Source organism: Peromyscus eremicus, chromosome 20, assembly GCF_949786415.1.
Source record: "Peromyscus eremicus chromosome 20, PerEre_H2_v1, whole genome shotgun sequence".
Lineage (NCBI taxonomy): Eukaryota > Metazoa > Chordata > Mammalia > Rodentia > Cricetidae > Peromyscus > Peromyscus eremicus.
The window spans coordinates 10,163,596-10,181,353 of record NC_081436.1 but is presented as its reverse complement, the minus strand read 5'-3'; the positions used below and the strand labels follow the sequence as shown (position 1 = coordinate 10,181,353).

At 44.2% G+C, this 17,758-nt stretch overlaps 1 protein-coding gene and 1 non-coding gene across 5 annotated transcripts in view; one reads left to right on the top strand and one right to left on the bottom strand.

Annotated features, from left to right (window-relative positions):
• Positions 1-7,718, bottom strand: part of Yaf2 (YY1 associated factor 2) — a 67,459-nt gene extending 59,741 nt beyond the window's left edge. The window contains exons 1-2 of one of the 4 annotated variants that reach the window (XM_059247533.1): positions 7,595-7,718; positions 7,132-7,257 (exon numbers count right to left, since the gene is read on the bottom strand). In XM_059247533.1, coding sequence (XP_059103516.1) covers positions 7,132-7,257; positions 7,595-7,620 — 152 coding nt within the window. In that variant the 5' untranslated portion in view covers positions 7,621-7,718. Of the gene's footprint in view, positions 1-7,131; positions 7,258-7,594 lie in introns of those variants that run through there. The other 3 variants (XM_059247530.1, XM_059247531.1, XM_059247532.1) reach the window with 3 other exon arrangements.
• A 5,611-nt stretch (positions 7,719-13,329) lies between these two features.
• LOC131897288 (U6 spliceosomal RNA) lies at positions 13,330-13,432 on the top strand. Its single transcript, XR_009375640.1, has one exon. It is a non-coding gene; the product is annotated as a U6 spliceosomal RNA (small nuclear RNA).
• Positions 13,433-17,758: the final 4,326 nt, after the last annotated feature.

Below are 17,758 nucleotides of genomic sequence, written 5' to 3'. Positions count from 1 at the left end.
TAAGGAATACAGAAAAGTCAGATGTGAGCGGGCAAAAATTAATTTCAGAAATTACTAGGAAAAAAGGAGTGTTGGTGATATCAAAGAAGGAATATTTTAATTCAAAAGCAAAAGCCACCAACACCAAAGACCCAGAAGGTGACACTTAAAAGACTGAAGCCAAGTCAGCAAGTTTTAACAATAAGAGATCATCAGTTATCAGACTAACTGGGAAGCAGAAAGAGTACCTGCTCAAGTCAGCCTACTCTACGCAGAGAAACACAGGCCTCTACAACTGTGAGCAGCAGTTGTATTTTGTCTCCAGATCTCTTCAAGCTCTCAAAAGCTATGTTTCTGTGGATTTTGTCAAGATGTATTTATTTTTATTTTATGTGTATGGGTGTTGACCTGCATGAAGATATATGCACCAGAAGCAGGCAAGGCCCAAAGAGATCAGAAGAGGTCACTGGACCCCTGACAAGCAGCCACACTGGTGCTGGAAATCGAACCATGATCCTCTGGAAGATTAGCCTTTGAGCCATCTCTTTAGCCTCCGTTTCTGTGTTCTCATCTATGTATATTGTACTAGAAATAAAAACAGACCAAGCTCAGTGACAGAGCACTTGCTTTACCACCCATGAGAGCTTGCTTTCCATGTCCAGAAAACACACAAGTGCATGTTTGCTAGTTCATCTTAAAACACATCACATTTTAATTAAATGACATATTCTTTATAAGGGCAAAGAATCTCTGCATTTTCCAAAATAAAGATAAGTTTGTGTACAGTGCTCTTTTTGGCAAGATTCCCACATCTGCTTAACCAAAGTGTTCTGTTGTACCTATCTATGCATTTAATTTCTAGTACTACGTTATCTTGGTCCAAGAACATGAAATATACTTAGGCTCCAACAGGTATGTAAAAGAAGAAAAAGAGTTGTTTCTTTTCTTAAAAAAAAAAAAAAAGACAAGTGTCTTCCTTCATAGCCCAGGCTGACCTCAAACCTGCCATGTTCCTGACTCTACTCCTAGTCCCCAGACACTAGATGTGCCAGCATGGGCCGCCACACCCAGCCTCAACTCTGCTCTTTCAAGTAGCTGTGGATAGACTTCTTTCCAAGTAGCTGTTTCTTTTTCCTTCTTTTTTTTTTTAATTTTTTTTTATGGGGCGGGGGCAGGGATTGGTGTTTTGCCCGTATGTGTGTCTGTGTGAGGATGTGAGATCCCCTGCAACTGAAGTTACAGAGTTATGAGCTGCCATATAGGTGCTGGGAATTGAACCTGGGTCCTTTACAAGAACAGTCAGTGTTCCTAACCCCTGAAGCCATCTCTCCAGCCCCAGTAGTTGTTTCTTAAAGTTTAGCTGCAGTGGAAAACCTAAAACCACATCAACTCAGTTTTCAAGATATTTCCTTCAAGACCTTTCTACTTTGTACTCGATTATCCATGCATGGCTCTTTAATGCCACACGCTGCATTGGTTATCAGGAAATAACAGCTCACTAAGTTATACAGATGTCTCACATCTTCCAGATGTGGAGACAGTTCATGAAAATATCAGAAATTACATTCACTGATATCATCACCAATCTTACCAGACAAAACATATGGAGAAAAGCAAAAAGCAAAAGGGAGATATACAAAAACTTCTGAGTGTTCAGAGCACCAAAGCTATTATTTTGATTATGGGTTTTTAAAAGCATAGTTTTCACTTGGTTTATATCACTGAGGCAAATACCATCATTTTTCTCTTGAATGTGACAGACTCACTGCATTTACTTTTCAGAAAATACCCGTTAGGGGCTGGAGAGATGGCTCAGAGGTTAAGAGCACTGTTTGTTCTTCCAAAGGTCCTGAGTTCAATTCCCAGCAACCACATGGTGGCTCACAACCATCTGTAATGAGATCTGGCACCCTCTTCTGGCCTGCAGGGATATGTGCAGACAGAACACTGTATACATAATTAATAAATAAATAAATAAATAAATAAATAAATAAATAAAAGAAAATATCCGTTAAAGACTCACATCTAACTAATTCTGGTCTTCCAGGTAGCCTTTCAAGTGGAAACAACGTAAGTGTCTCCCCTTTGTCTCCAACCACCACAGCTGGGCCTACAGCACAAGTGCTGTATGCGTACTTCCCATTTTGTTAGACTACTAAGAGGAAAAAGTTAGCAGAACTGGCCGGTTACCCTGCTTCAGCAGGGACACTCTCAGGTGAAGTAGGGCGACTTCCAGTGGCTGGTGGGGAAGGGTGCCCTGACTACAATGGCATGCAGCTCTTCTGCTCCGACTCACACTGAAGTGAGTATCCGCACATACCACCGGCTCTGCACTGCTCCCCACACAGTTAACAGTGAGAAGGACAAGACAGCTTAGTGCTGCTGTGAAAACACCTTGGACGTCACAGTGAACTATTGTAAAGAGCACTTTTAGAATAAGAAGGTTCCTCCTTCCACTCTGAAAATCATTACTAGGTACAATCCAAACACTTAATCCCCTTCACAATTTCCCTATAAACAATGAACTTGTATGAGTTCTTTAACCCAAGATAAACAGAGGATAAACCCTTGAGAATAAGTCCCTAAATGTAAGTAGTCGTGTTCATCAAGTTGTGGAGGATCAGGAACTATGTTTCAAAAGAAAACCTAGACAATTAGATGGCCCTTGTTTTGCTTCTCTTATTTCTATACCAAGTGTCTAGAAAAATTGGTACCAAACCTCAAAGCAATAAACAGAAAGCCAGTGACAGATAATAAGTACATTTAAAGATTTTGACCTGGTAATGGTTGGCTGCTTTAGAGTTTCTTCAAAATCTGTACTTTACAATTTATTCCTACTTTATAGAAGCTGAAACAACTTTTTTATCAACAGTCAAATTCTAACCATAATACTGTGTTAGCTATAAAGTATAACTACATTTTAATAGGCAATTTTCATCTCTTTAGTTCACATGAAAGATATTAATATGACCTCACATAAAGAATTTATTTTAATTATTCATTTATTTATGTGTATGAGTGTTTTGCCTTCATTTATGTCTATATACCATGCATGTACTTGTTACTGACAGAGACCAGAAGAGACCATCAGAGCCTCTAGGACTGGAGTTACAGATGGTTGTGAGCTGCCAAGTGAGTTCTGGGAATGGAATGCAGGTCCTCTGGAAGAGCATTTGGTGCTCTTAATTGACAACAAACCACCTCTCTAGTCCCTCACTTATAAAATTATATATAGCCCAAAGTGTTTCCCATCCACAAAAACACTAACAAAAGAGACTAAAATCTCCTCACGAGAGTGAGATTCTGTATAACCAAAGAAACTTTGTTGAATGCTGACGTGGTTCAAACGAGACATGAAGTTATCAGACTCCAACCCAAAGTAAGAACTAGCACTTCTTCTACTATATCACCTTTCCCACATCTCCCCAAAATGAGACCAAGTAGACACCTATCCTGAAAAATTACGTTACCGGTTATGCTTGAATGCCGTGTAGGGTTAGGATGACTTACCAGCTACCATTCAGACAACAGCTCAAAAACAAAGCAAACAACTTTGTCACTTTTATTTGTAACTATCTGCTATCCAAATCAATCAAGAAAGTAATTTTCCAAGGCTGAGTGTGTGGTTTCAAGTCAGAGTACTGTAAGTACCATGCCTGAGGCCTGAAATTAGACACCCACTTCCCCTTTCCCAAAAAAAAGAAAGAAAGAAAGGAAGGAAGGAAGGAAGGAAGGAAGGAAGGAAGAAAGAAAGAAAGAAAGAAAAAGAAAAAAGGTAATTTTCCATTCCCACATGAAGATACTCATCTTCATTCAATCATCCAGCAAGCAGTTAATACCTTCATAAGCAATAGGAAATACTTTCCTTTCTACAACCCTGAACAGTTCATTTCCTAAAGTCTCACATGCTCTTATTTATGATACTTACTTTAAAACAAGAGCCAGCTATACAGGAGACCAGGCGGCACCTGTTTTGGGGGTTTGGGTTTTGTGTATTTGTTTCCTTTTTAAAATATTCCCTGTCTGTCTGGGCTGGCTCATACCTGTAATCCCAGTACTGAGGAGGCTAAGGGAAGAGGAATGCTGTGGGTTCAAGGTTAGCTTGAACTACAGGGCAAGGCTTACTCAAAAGAATCCTGTCTTTCTGACATCTATTACTGTTTAGATATAAGCATAATACAGAAGTTTACGATCCTTGCACTGTCTTCTTGCTCAGTCTAGATTTTTTTAAAGGACTAAACAAATTTAAACTAAAGCCATCAAATACAAAATGAAATTCAAGGACAGAAACGGCATAAGCTATGTCCAATCCCATTTTATTCCAACATACTTGCTATGTATATAACACATTCTGTGGAATGATGCAAATACCAAAGATGGAGCCAAAGAAAATACTCATCTGAATCAGTTGCTTAAAAAATTTACATATTAGCCCGGCAGTGGTCGCGCATGCCTTTAATCCCAGCACTCTGGAGGCAGAGGCAGGTGGATCTCTGAGTTTGAGGCCAGCCTGATATACAGAGCGAGTTCCAGGACAGCCAGGGCTACACAGAGAAACCCTGTCTCAAATCAAAACAAAAAAATATATCTAAATACATATATAAGTATATATCCATTCCAGTAAAGTCTTCAAAGAAACACTATGAACCCATCTTCCCACATTAAAAAAAAGATGTTTCAGATGTCTGGAATGGCTTAGGCTTGGCCTCACATTTGGCAACTAAGACAGATTCAGTTCAGAGGTCTTTCTGACCCAAGGGATCCAAGTACTGGCTAAGGTCACACAAACAAGTTGTTAGCAAACTGCATCCCTATGCTCTGGAGCTCCCCACTCCTGCTCTGCTTCTCGCCAGCCTTATTCTTTAAATTACTCTAAGTGCTAATAAACATGCCAACTGGGGGGAACAACTCCTCCCAAACACTGAAACGTTGGCTTTTCATCTGTGTTCTGCAGTCCTTGAATCGTGTTTTCCAATTGTTCCGACAAGGAAATACTCTGCATGAAATCAGTATCTACTTATTAACAATGCCCTGTTCTACTGTTCTATCCAAACATGGATTCCACTCTCAGTTTCAGAAACAGCAGAAGGACAGGTAACCGATAACAGAGAAATGAGAGCTCTTAAGAGTCATCTTAGGGCCAAAGCCAAAAGAGAAGAGACAATGAGAGGCAGGAAGGCGGAAGCTGAGAGGGTCACAGTGCAGAACACTTACTTTTGGGAACAGAGTGTCCCTTAGACTTCTGGTGAGTTGCCCAGAGCCTCTTCAGTTTCAATCCACATGACAACGCTTCAGTGAGTCCTCCTCAAGTAATGTTTCCACCACTAAAAAGTGGAACTACAAGAGCTCAGATATACTGGTATGAAAAAAAAAAAAAAAAAGTCAGGGGCCCCCAGGTTGGCCTCAGGCCTCTTCTAAAGTAGGCCCACTCCTCTGTCCTGGGCCATCTGCCCTGTTTACTAGTCTCTTCTTCCAGATGCCAGGGATTCAGCCTGTTGCCTCTCTTCTGAGTGTTCCAACCTGTTCTATTTCTCGGGGTTCCTCTAACCCCAAGACTGGCTGTGCAGGAAAACACCAGCTTCCCCCCTTCCTTGCTGTCTCTGTAAATAAACAAATAGGTTCTTCTAGTTCCAGTATTTTTCTAACAGCTACAAGAGAATAGAGGGGGAAACGAAACAAAAAGCACCAATAGAGTGGCAGAGATTAGGATTATAGTCATTGTCTCTACTTCCAAGGAAAGTCAAATGTTCTACATATCACTTATTTACAAATACGTAGATATGCAATTCCATGCTAAGCCATTCTCGTCCTTATATAGACATAAAGATACACCCAGCTTTTCACAACGCTTAAAACATGAGTTCAAAAATAGCAAATAGTTTCTCGTTTTAGAATCTTTCCTTTTAACTTACAAGGTATTTTAAAACTTGCTTTTTAATAAACATCATGAAATGGTGAAAATATTGTGTCTAATATAAATGAGTTCATAGTAAAAGCCTATTGAGATTTACAAGGCAGGTATGTCGAAAGCAACTAGTATGGTAGAGACAATAAAATTCTGACATGCCTGTACACTTAAAATTTTAATAAAATTCTATAAATTGCATTCAAAACCAGGATACCTCATTTTTAGAAATAACTTGAACTGACTACTCAGAATATGTCAAAATTATATAGGCCCTCTTTTTCAAGCAACAAGAAACTTCCCAGTGTTCTTTTTGTGGTAATGTGTATTTTAATAGGCTTCATAGTATCAAAATAAATACCTTACCTAATATTGCTACAAATCACAAGAAGTGAATTCAAAGGCTACCCTCCTGCAAAGAACCTACGACCAAGTGTAGACAGATCAAGAATGCCACTGACTTTGAATTTCCTAGATTTAATTCTTTTAAGTGTTTTTTTTTTTTAAGACAACTATAATACTCTTATGTCTACCATACAACAAATGTAGGGTTCCAAACAGGCAAAGATCATGTAATCACGTTTGTCTCCAGTTATTCAGCTCCTCGGGAGTAAAAAATGTGTTCCCGGGTTCACCTCCCAACTACTTCCCTGTAAACTATTACAGAAATGGAACAAAAAAAAAAAAAAAAAAAAAAAAAAAGACGCAAAACCTTGGCCCGGACCCTTCCGGACATCCATTCCTAAGCAAGTTTAACCTCTGACGATCGGACAACGAGACACTTTTTTCCCCCCTCCCCACCCACCCCGGAGGGTCGAATGACAGACATCGTAGCCTTTCCTCCACACCCCCATCCCCCTCCACACACACCCACACCCGCACACTAACAACAATGCGGCCAACGTCTTCGTGCCAGGCTGGGGAGGGGGGCAGCGCACCGGCCACGCACAAGGATCGCAGCAGCAGCTGCCGCCGCCACCGCCGCCAGCGACCCCCTTGAATCATTCATCCCCCCCCACTTTGCAGCCGGCGTTGCGGGCGCCACCGCCACCGCCACCGCCGACCCCTCGCCGCCAAGCCACGGCTTGAAGCTGGGTCGCGCCCCAACCGCGGCCGCCGCCTGGCTGGGCCGCCCCGATGTCCCCCGCGTCACGCGGGGATGGGGTGGGGTGGGATGGGGGAGGCTGGGGAAGCGGCGGGGGGGAGTGGGGGGGAGGTGTCGCCGGCCGCGGGCGCGCGGGACTCACCGGGTGGAGGTGCCCTTCCGCACATCGCACATCATGCACTTGAAGGCCTCGGCGCTGTTCCGGAAGGTGCAGACGCTGCAGTCCCAGTAGCCCTCATCCGAGGCGGGCTTCGGCTGCCGCTTCGGCCTGCAGGACACAACCGGACACGACGCAGCGCGGGGTCAGCGGCAGGCCGCGCCCGGCCCCGTGCCCCGCCCCGCCCGGCCCGCGACCCCCGCCTCTCACCCCCCCCCTTCTCTTCTCTCCCCTCCCCGCCCGCCCGCTCGCCCGCCCGCCCGCCCAGCGCCGCGCGCGCGGGGGAGGGGAGCGCGGCCGCTGACCCCGGCCGCCATCGCGGCCCATTGTGGGCAGCCGAGCGCGCGGCGCCGTCGCCGTCCCTTCCACCTCCCGCTACCCCCAGTCCGTCCACCCCGCCGCGATCCAGCCTCGGGCCGCGGCCGCCCCCGCCGGCGGGGGCTCGTACCGGGTCGGGCTCTTCTTGTCGCCCATGCTCGCTGCCGACAGCGCGCGCGCGCGGAGCCGCGGCCCGGCCGACCGGTCGTGTCAGCGCCGCGGTGAGAAGGGGGCCGGCGGAAGCGCGGAGGCGAGGGGGCGGGGAAGGCCGCGCCGCGCGCCGCGAGCTGCAGCCGCCGCCGCCGCCGCCGCCGCCGCCTCCACCGCTGCTGCCGCCGCCGCCGCCGGATCCCACGCAGCCTCCAGCTGTCGGGGAAACTCCTTGCCCCGCGCGCACGTGACCCGCGCCGGCCAACCAGCGGCCGCGCCGGAGACTTCAAACGCGGGGAGCGCGCGGCCCGGCCACTGGTGGCGAGTTCGCGGCACGGCCGCCGCCGCCGCCGCCGCCGCCTCCCCAGCCCGGAGCTTTTCCCCCTTCCAGGCCGCGGCCGGGAATCCCGGAGGGCACGCGATGGCCCGCGCCTGCAAAACGCCTGGGCGCTCGGGCACGCGCCCCTCCTGCCCCACCGCGCAGCGGGGACTGTCACCCTTCCCTGCGGGGGGTCAGGGGGGAAGCGAGACGACGGAACCTCCGAAAAGGTTCGGTGCCCTGCTGTGGCTTACATAATTCCGACGTGACGAAACCTTTGCAGGGTCTGATGGTGTTTTCGTTCCAGAGGCGTGCTCTTGGCCTCACCGGGCTCTGCAGTGGCTTGTTACAAAACGGATGCTGCTCATGGCGAACGAGCTTACTTCTGCCCTGAACACCATTTCCCCCAGATCTCGTTATTTCAGCCTGCTGGAGACATGCATCCCGTGCTAGATCCTGACACTGGTCCTTTAAGTTCTGGTCCCACCTCGCCAATCAATCGAGCCGGTACCCCACAACCAGAGTTAGCATGCCATCGCTCTGATCAAGAGACCACCCTAGCATGGCAGTCGGTGGATCGCCGTCAGAAAAGCTGCACCCTGGAGAGAGTAACAGAGGAAATTCATCCCTTCACAGAGCCCTGCCTTCTGCCTTACTTGGGTGGACTGATGGGGGCATAGAAGCTTAGCATCAGGCTTAAGTAAAGAGGACCCGAGTTCAGGCACTTCGTACTTAGAACAGTTGATCTGAAGCTAGGACAGCTAACTGTATGACTTGTAGTTGGGGTGTCCTGTAAGAATGTTTGGGAAATCTCTACCCAGCTGGGACAGAGCAGGAAGAAGCAAATTTTTATCATAATGCTCAGAGTGGGACAGCAACTAAAAACTTATGAGTTAATTGTTTATGAAATCCTTAATATGTTGAACTATATTGTCTGAGGGTAATTGAAATAAGAAAGAAAAACCTCAGCTAAGGGGAGACTCCTGTATTGATGTATTACTAAGCAACAAGAGCTAATAAGCTAATAACCGAAATGGGAAACGCCATCTTTTTTATCATTGGGAATTAGAGATTAATTGGGGTAATTAAGAGGGAAATAGAATACAAGCCTCTGAGAGAAGGAATTCAAAGTATAGTAGAACAGGCTGGGGTGTATATAGCTAAGAGGTGGGGCACTTGTGTAGCACGCACAAGGCTCTGGATTACACAAGATTTGAAAAAAAAAACGTTTAAAATGTTGATTTATGTGGGGTTTTGCTTGGTCGGTTAGCATTACTTTATGTTTGCAAAGTGGAGATTCTAATTTAGATGAGTATAAAAGTTATATGTTAGCAGTTGCATTGATTTTTCAAGATAAGTGTTAGAGGCTCTGTGTTTTACGGAATGGAAATGTATCTTCCCATAATACTGGAGGTTGCCTTGTAAAGACGAGGTTGTCAGCAGGGCTGGTTCTTCGGAGGCCTGTGCCCTTTGCTTGCAGATAGCCATCTCTTTTGGTCCCACCTCCACAGGGCCATCTTTGTATGCGTGTGCCTGTATCCTAATCTCTTCTTATGTCTGTGCCTACGTCCCACTCTCTTCTTATAAGGGTGCCATTCATTGGAGTAAAAACCCACAGCAGCGGTTATCAACCTGTGGGTCGCGACCCCCTCTCCCTATCTGTGTGGATAATGTGTGCTCTGTTCCGTGTGCGCATGCATACAGAGACCAGAGGTCAACATCAGGTGTCCTCTTCAATCACTCTTCACCTTTTTTGAGATAAGGTCTCCCACTGAACCTGCAGCTTTCTGATTCAGCTAGACTGGCCAATGAACCCTAGAGATCCTTTGTCTCCGTCTCTCTGGTGCTGGTATAACAGGCTCATACCTCTGCATCCTGCTCTATACATGTGTTCTTGGGAAACTGAACTCGGGTCTGTATGGTCTCACAGCTAGAACTTTCCCCCTACCCCTCTCCCTTTTCTCTTGATTCCCATATTCTGGCGATGGGAAGGACCGCACCATAGTTTGACCTCTGGTTTAAAACATCCAGTGCATCTTGCAAGACAGCATCACGCCCAGGCATGGTGATTCACATGGATAATCCCACCACTCAGGAGGCTGCAGCGGGATTACTACTGTGAGTTAAAGGCCAGCCTGGCCTATCGAGTAAGATCTTATCTCAATAGACAAACCAACTGTAAGCATCCTACACTTTCAAGATGTTTTCTGAGGGAACCAGGTCTCCATAAGCATCGTACTATTCTGTTAGGGCAGTTGCTTCCTAGAGATGAAGGATGAAGGATGTCTGATGAGTGGATTCCATGACTGATGAGTAGACTGCTACTTTCCTTTTGACGTGAGATCAGTTTATTAATCTGCAGCACTGTTGTTCAGAATACAGTAAAAATGCCGACAATGAGTCCATGGGGAATGCTACCAATGGAGGTGTTCTATGATGCAGTGAAAGCAAACGCATTTCCAGACTGTGTGCCCATTTCCCTGAAAATATCTTCCTTCCATGCTGGGAGGAAATGGTCGATATAATCAAACTCTCTTGAGGCAGCTGGCTTGCTCATCCAAGGAAACATGCCACACCCAGCGTTGTTTGTGCTGTTGACTGGTTAGAGATCCAGCAGTAGCAACGTATCTCGCAAAGCTATAAGGTTAGCTTGGGTGAGAGGATCATGTGAGTGAGCCCATGCAAAGGCTCTACTTCAGACAATATGACCACTTTACACATGAGTCCACCGAGAAAGCCCCAGGGTGACTGAAGAAAGTGAATGACATCCACTTCATTCTCTCATTACAAGTTTCCCCTTCATATGATGCTCTACGTGGAGCTGATTTATAACCCCATCTCCTGCAGGTTCTTAAAGATCCATCCAATACCTGGTTCTTAACTTTTTGCATCAATTTTCCAATCTCCTTTGAGTTCCTGATCATATAGCTTAAAGGTTAGAAACTACCCATAAATCAACACAGGTTCACACTCTGACCATGCTTTACTCCAGACAATGGGGACAGTCAAATTGCTAAACTTTCTCCTTAGCAGAATTTCTCTCTACTGCCACCTCTCTTTAGGGTTGCGGTAACATAGCCGTCTACCTCAGATGATGCCATCATATCATACAGAGCCATTTGTAAACCAGGCCTAGAATTTTTTCTTCCCCACTCCATGAAATTCCTTATAAAGCTACAGATGTGGACTGAGAGAATTCCTGTTGTGTGTTTCTCTTTATTCTTGCTTATGTACAATATCCTACACACTATTTCAATGGTATGGTTGTTGCTGTGCATATACATGTAAATTTTGGGCTTGGTCCATTCCAAAAAAAAAAGGAACTCCATGTAGTCATTTAGTGTTAGATCATGATCAGCCATTCTATCCTACACAGAGCATAGGTTTGCTCCAAAGCCGTAGAGGTCCACACTATGATTTTCTTTCTCTCTCTCTCTCTCTCTCTCTCTCTCTCTCTCTCTCTCTCTCTTTCTCTCTCTCTTTTGGTACAAAGAATATCTGCTTGGTGTGCTATAGAGTAGACTAGTTTATATACATATCTATTTGAATATTATATCTCACCATTCTCACTGGTGCTTGTTTTGATATTATTGAAATTCTTTTGAGTATGCTCTTTTCATCTAGATGTGGAGGCACATACCTGATATCTCAGCACTCAAGAGGGAGAAGGAGAGGGAGAAGGACCTTGAGTTAAACAATAGCCTGGGCCACATAGCAAGACCACATCTAAAAAGATAAAATGATATTTTATCTTCTGGTCATGTCCAAAAATTCTCTATTAACATCTATTATTCTCAGTTTACAATAAATTTCTCTTGCTTTCCAATTATATTTTGTTCTATTTTCACCTTGTTTTCTACAGATACTGCCTTTTCAGTTTTATCTCTTCCAACTTTTCATCACCTTTGTTGGTTTCTGTCTGACATATTTTTTCTTCAAAGACTTCTTATTTTCTCTCATCTCTTTTTGCTTATTTTACTTGTTTTTGTTTTGGTTTTTTTTAGACAGGATCTTATGTAAGAACAGGTTATTCTCACAATGTAGCCAAGGCTGACTTTGAACTCCTGATCCTCCTGCCTCTACCTCCCTGGCACTGAGATTACAGATGTGTGCTGCTGTGTTTGGCTTTTCTTTTTAATGTGTGTGTGTCTGTTCACACATGAGCATGTGCACATGCATGCAGTTCCTGCATAGAGTCTCAAATCCCCCAGGGCTGGCTTTAACAGGCAATTGTGAGCCACCTGACAGGCTGCTGGGATTTGAACTCAGGTCCTCTGCAAGAGCAGCGAGTGCTCTTAACTGCTGAGCCATCTCTGCAGCCCCTATCCCTGTATTTTCTTAATGATAACATTTTATATCTACCAGTTCTTCTTCGAGCCGTTTAAGGTGCTTAACAAATGCCCTGGGATAAGATGTCCATATGTGTCCTTGTGGAATGTCCAGGATTGCAAAAGAGAAGCTGGTCCCACTAGAAGGAGTTACTTGGTGTTAACTTTCTTGTTAACTTGCAGTTAAGTTTCTTGTTCACGGGGAAAGTTTTAGGTTCAGTATCACTAAAAGCACACAGGGTCTCAAGACGAAAAGCTCTTGGTTCTCTACACTTACAACGCACTTATATCTTGGTGTGTTCTTGCCCATGAGCACTGCAGGTATTGAAGGAGTACAGAGAAGCAGCCCCATGTATAAATACCCCCACAGCACAGAGCGTTTATGATTTTGAATGTACTAACAAACAGCATTGTAATAAACTCAGTAAAGATTTCACCCCAGCCACTTACTAAACTAGTTTATGAGCTTTCAGTGTGAAATACGTTGTAGCTACACTTAGAACCGCTGGTAAGGTCAAATATATTTTAAATATCCTTCCATTAATTTGACCCAGAAATTTCTACTATGACATCTGAAAAATTTAGAAGTACCTTAAAAAAAAAGCATGAATACAGCTGCACTATTAAATTTCTCAGTGGAGAAATATTCTTTTTCCTCAGACATGGAGAATAATATTTAAGGGAGATTTTCAATCTTTTGTTCTAAAAATTTCATAAGAAAATGACTGGAGGCCAAATGTGGTGGCACACGATTTTAATCCCAGTACTCAGGAGGTAAAGGCAGGTGGACCTCTGTGAGTTTGAGGCCGGCCTGGTCTACATAGTGAACTCCAAGATAGCCAAGACTACATAACCCTTTGTCAAAAAGAAAAAAGAAAGTGATTGGGACAGTGTGTGTGTGTCTGTGAGCAGAATAACACCTTTGCCATCAGAGCAGAAAGAGGAACTGTGTGCAGGGAGGGAGGGGATCAGCAAGAGGGCGTGGAGGGTGGGGAAGGGATGCTGGGGAGAGGGTGATAAGAACAAAGGAAAATGGCATATATGTATAAATATGGCAAAAATAGTGCTGTGCCTGCTTCAGAAGCACAAATACTAAAATTCAAACAACAAATAAGAGTAACATGGCCCCTGCACAAGGATGTACACAATCCATGAAGGAGTCCATATTTTTAATATGACCATAATATAGTACATACATGCATGAAATATCATCATGAAACTCTTTATGAATAATTGATATATGCTAATGAAAACATTCAAATTTCCCTAAATAACACACTTCATTAAGTGTTCTATATTCTAGAAGCAAACATATCATATAAATAATATATCCAATGATGTTTTATATAGTGTATATTATAATATTTTAAATATTACTTGACATTTCTTAGATTAATTATATTGGATTTTTGTTTGTCGGTTGCTGTGACCCTGACTTTTATACTCACAGGCAGCAATTCATGGGTCCAACATGGGGTTAACTGAGCTGAGCTCTGTGCAAAGGAGACTCTTGTCTGGAAGAAGGCTGCAGCATCCTGAACTTGCAGAGGCTGCTGGTCAGGTCTAGCAAGGTGCATGTGCTGTCCTCTGGTGCGGGAGATTCCTGTAGGGGGTGTCAGCAGGCTCAGGGGTACTGAGTAGGCTCTTGGGGTGCACTTTCCTTCCTGGGATTCGGTCTCCTTCCCTTTTCATTACTCCCTGAACCCTCAGAAGGGCATTTAAGAAAACCTCAGTGCCCAGATCATCCTCCTTGTAGCAGGACTGGGACGCCGTGTCTAGAGCAGAAACCCTATGCTGAGGTGGCAGGAGGTGCACTGTAGTTTTTTTGAGACACGGTCTCTCTCTGTAGCTCAGGCTGCCATCAAACATGATGTTGATCCCAGCACTCAGGAAGCTGAAGCAGGGTGATCTCCAATTTGTAGCAGGTCTCAGTTACTTAAACTCCTTCTCAGAAGGCAACATGTAAATCCTGGCTCTGAAACGTACTAATCATGTAACCTTGGGTATTTAACCTGTGCCTCAGTGTTCACGTCTTTAAAACAGGGTAATAATATACATATTTAGGATTATTATGATTGTTAAACACTCTTTTTCCTGAGATAGTTCATTAGAATGGCTGGATTCCAGAGGAAGATAGACTCTTTAACATAAGCTCCACTTACGGATTGGAAAATACTGGATGAGTTACTTGCATTTCTGTACCTCAATTTCCCCACCTATAAAATGGGAATAGTGACACAGGTATTCTTTGGGTTGATATACATGAGGAACCATGGCTGGCACCCAGTGTATTCTTATAAACATTTGCTTTTCCAGCTTTTCCAGTTTGTGTAACTGCCAGGGAAGCTTGAGGAAAAAGGGAACGGAGGTGGGATGGCACTGAATCTACTCTCAAGTTAGAGAGCCCAGGGATCTTAGTGGGATTATTAGGGAGTCCACCGCCCCTCAGCCCAGTGAGTGCTCCTATGGGATATCATGGCTACTTAACAGGACACCTCGCTAAGGACCACTAATGCCCTGCCAGGCATTGGTTGGTCGGAGTTTGTTGTTGTTGTTTTGTGTGTTTTTTAAACACTAATTTATTGAGTTACGCTGCACCTGTGGAGGCCAGACGACAACGTGTGTGGATGGGTCCTCTCCTTGTATGTGAGGACCCCAGGGATCAAACTCAGGGTGCCATGCTTGCCAATGCTGCCTTCCCCACTGAGCCATCCTGCCAGAACCCCTCTTAGTTTTTGAAGCTGGGTCTCACCTGGTAGCCCAGGACTGTCTCAAGTTGGTAATCCTCCAGCCTCAGCCTTTTGAGTGCAGGGGGTTTTTTTGGGGGGTGCACGCCACCACCCACAGCTTGGATTGTAGTTTCTATTTGAATCAAGGGCATGGCTCACATAACACTGCTGGGGACAGCTGCCGACACTACAGGTCCCAACAGATCCTGTCGTTGTGATTATTTGAGGGAAAAGATAAATGGTAATCTTCACAGATGTATGTTTTGTTTTGCTTTGTTTTTTAATATTTTAAGACAAGGCCTCACAATTCAGAGCAGCCTGTGCTTGAATTCATGATCTTCCTACCTCAGACTCGAAGGGCTGGAATTACAGGCATATGCCACCTTGCCTGTAGTGTGATATGTTTTTCTGTGTGTGTGTGTGTGTGTGTGTGTGTGTGTGTGTAAATTGAAGTTGGATCCTCAATCACTCTCCATCTTTTTTTGGAGATGGGGTCTTTTACTAAAACAGGAGCTACCCAATTCAGCTAGGCTAAATGGCCATCAAGCTCCAGGGATCCACCTATCTCTACCCTCTAGCACTGGAGATTTTTCCGGGACTTAAAACCTGCAGGATCTCACACTGAAGACCAGATTGGCTCCAAATTCGTGACAATCTTTCTCTGCCCCACCAGTTCAGAGATTACAGGTGTGAACTACCATACTTAGTCTATATTTCTAAATTGTTGAACTGATAAATTCCTGAACTACTTCAAAATAATAGAATTTTATGAATTTGAAGGTACTTAATATTTTGCAAATCCAATTATTAATTTTAAGTTTAAATGGAAGGACAAATATGTATACAAAAATTCTCTATTGTGCCAGGTGTGGTGGCACACACCTTTAATTCCAGAGGCAGGGGCAGGCAGATCTCTCAGCTGAAGGCCAGCCTGGTCTACATAGTGAGTTCCAGGCTAACCAGGGTTACATAGTGAGACCCTTTCTCAAAAACAAAACTTTGTGTATGTGTGTTGTGTATACATATATATATGCACATGCACAATACAGTGAAATTAATTCTTCTATGAATTTTGGATAATGTGTAGTCATGAAATTATGATCATACAGTCAAGATGTAGAGTAGTTTCATCAACTCCAAACTTGCCACCTGCTGTACGGTATGGCTATTCCTCCCCTAAATTTAACCTCTGGCAGCTACCGATCTATTCCCCATCCTAAATCACTTTTCCTGGAGTGTATTGTGTTGTGTAACAATTTCCTCCAAGGTTGAAACATCCCATGCTGCAAGGAAGTTCCTTAGGCAGGAAGGTAACAACTGAAAAGAGTTTCGGGAAGTCCCTGAAAATGACCAGATTCCCCTGCCAGAGCAAGCAACAGAAACTGAGAGTCCCCCCTCCAATGGAAGGTAATTTTAGCTGCAAAGAAGACACTCAGATGAGCCAAACTGCCAAGAAGACTCAGAACGCTGAGTTGCAGTGAAGACTCTGAGACCAGAAGAGCTGCCTGGAAGAAGCAGAAACCAGCTGAGCTGACTGGGAGAGGATTAGACAGACTATTGGAAAGGATGCTCTCCAACGTGCTGAGCTGCATGCAGGCTGTGCAGTGGGCTCCAGGTTCCCAGCTTTGTGAGCTGTCACCCATGCTGGGGTGGGCTTTGGTACTGCAGCTGTCTTTGACTCATTTCTGCTCCTGTAAGTGACCCCTCACCCATACTTCTGTAAGGAACCCTAATAAAACTCATTGGGTTTTATTCTGGTGGTATCTGTACTTTTTATCTGTCATGAGTTCCCTATCTGGAGTACGTACACGCGTACTGCATCTCCCCAGGAAAAGTTTCATCACGCAACATAATGTCATACAAATAAAATCAAACAATATATTCCTTTTAATCTGGAACCTGTCGCATAGAGTAGTGTATTTGTGTATGTGTGTTCATTCTTGTATATACACATGCTTATATGTGTTAGTGAGCATTCATGCATGTGTAGAGGCATAGGATGAATGTAATATTAGTTTTCTTTCCTCAAGAGCTATTTTCTTTTCTTCTTTCTTTATGTCTGTCTATCTATCTATCTATTGTAGGTGGATTTTTCATCTATCTATCTATCTATTGTAGGTAGATTTTTCTGTCCCACCAGTCAGCTACCAAATCACAACACAGAGACTTACTATTAATCATAAAACCTCAGCCAATAGCTTAGGCTTGTCCCACTAGCTCGTATAACTTAAATTAATTAATTTCTATTAATCTATGTGTTGCCACATGACTCATGACATTTACTTGTCTTCCTGCATGTCTTGCCTCCTCTCCATCTGGCTGACAACTCCTCCCTTCTTCTTCCCAGCATTCTCTCTGCCCCAAAAACCCTACCTAGGTATTGGCCATTTAGCTTTTTATTAAACCAATCACAGTGACATAACTTCACACAGTGTTAAAGAATATTCCACAACAATCTATCATCTATGTATCTATTAATCAATTCTATCTATCTTTTGGGTTGTTTTTGTTGTTGTTTTGATCCATGGTTCCTCATTAGTGTGGAAATTGCCAAGCAGAATAAGCTAGGGTAAAGGGCCAGGAAACCCTAGGAATCTGCCTGCCCCTGCCTCCTTGGTGCTGGAATTATAAGCATGTGCCACCACACTCAGCTTTTATATGTGCGTTCTTAAAATTGAACTCACATTTGTGCAGCAAGCACTTTAACCATTAGCCATCTCCTTGGCTCCCTCTTTTAAGATTTTAAAGTTTACATTCAAGGTGTGATT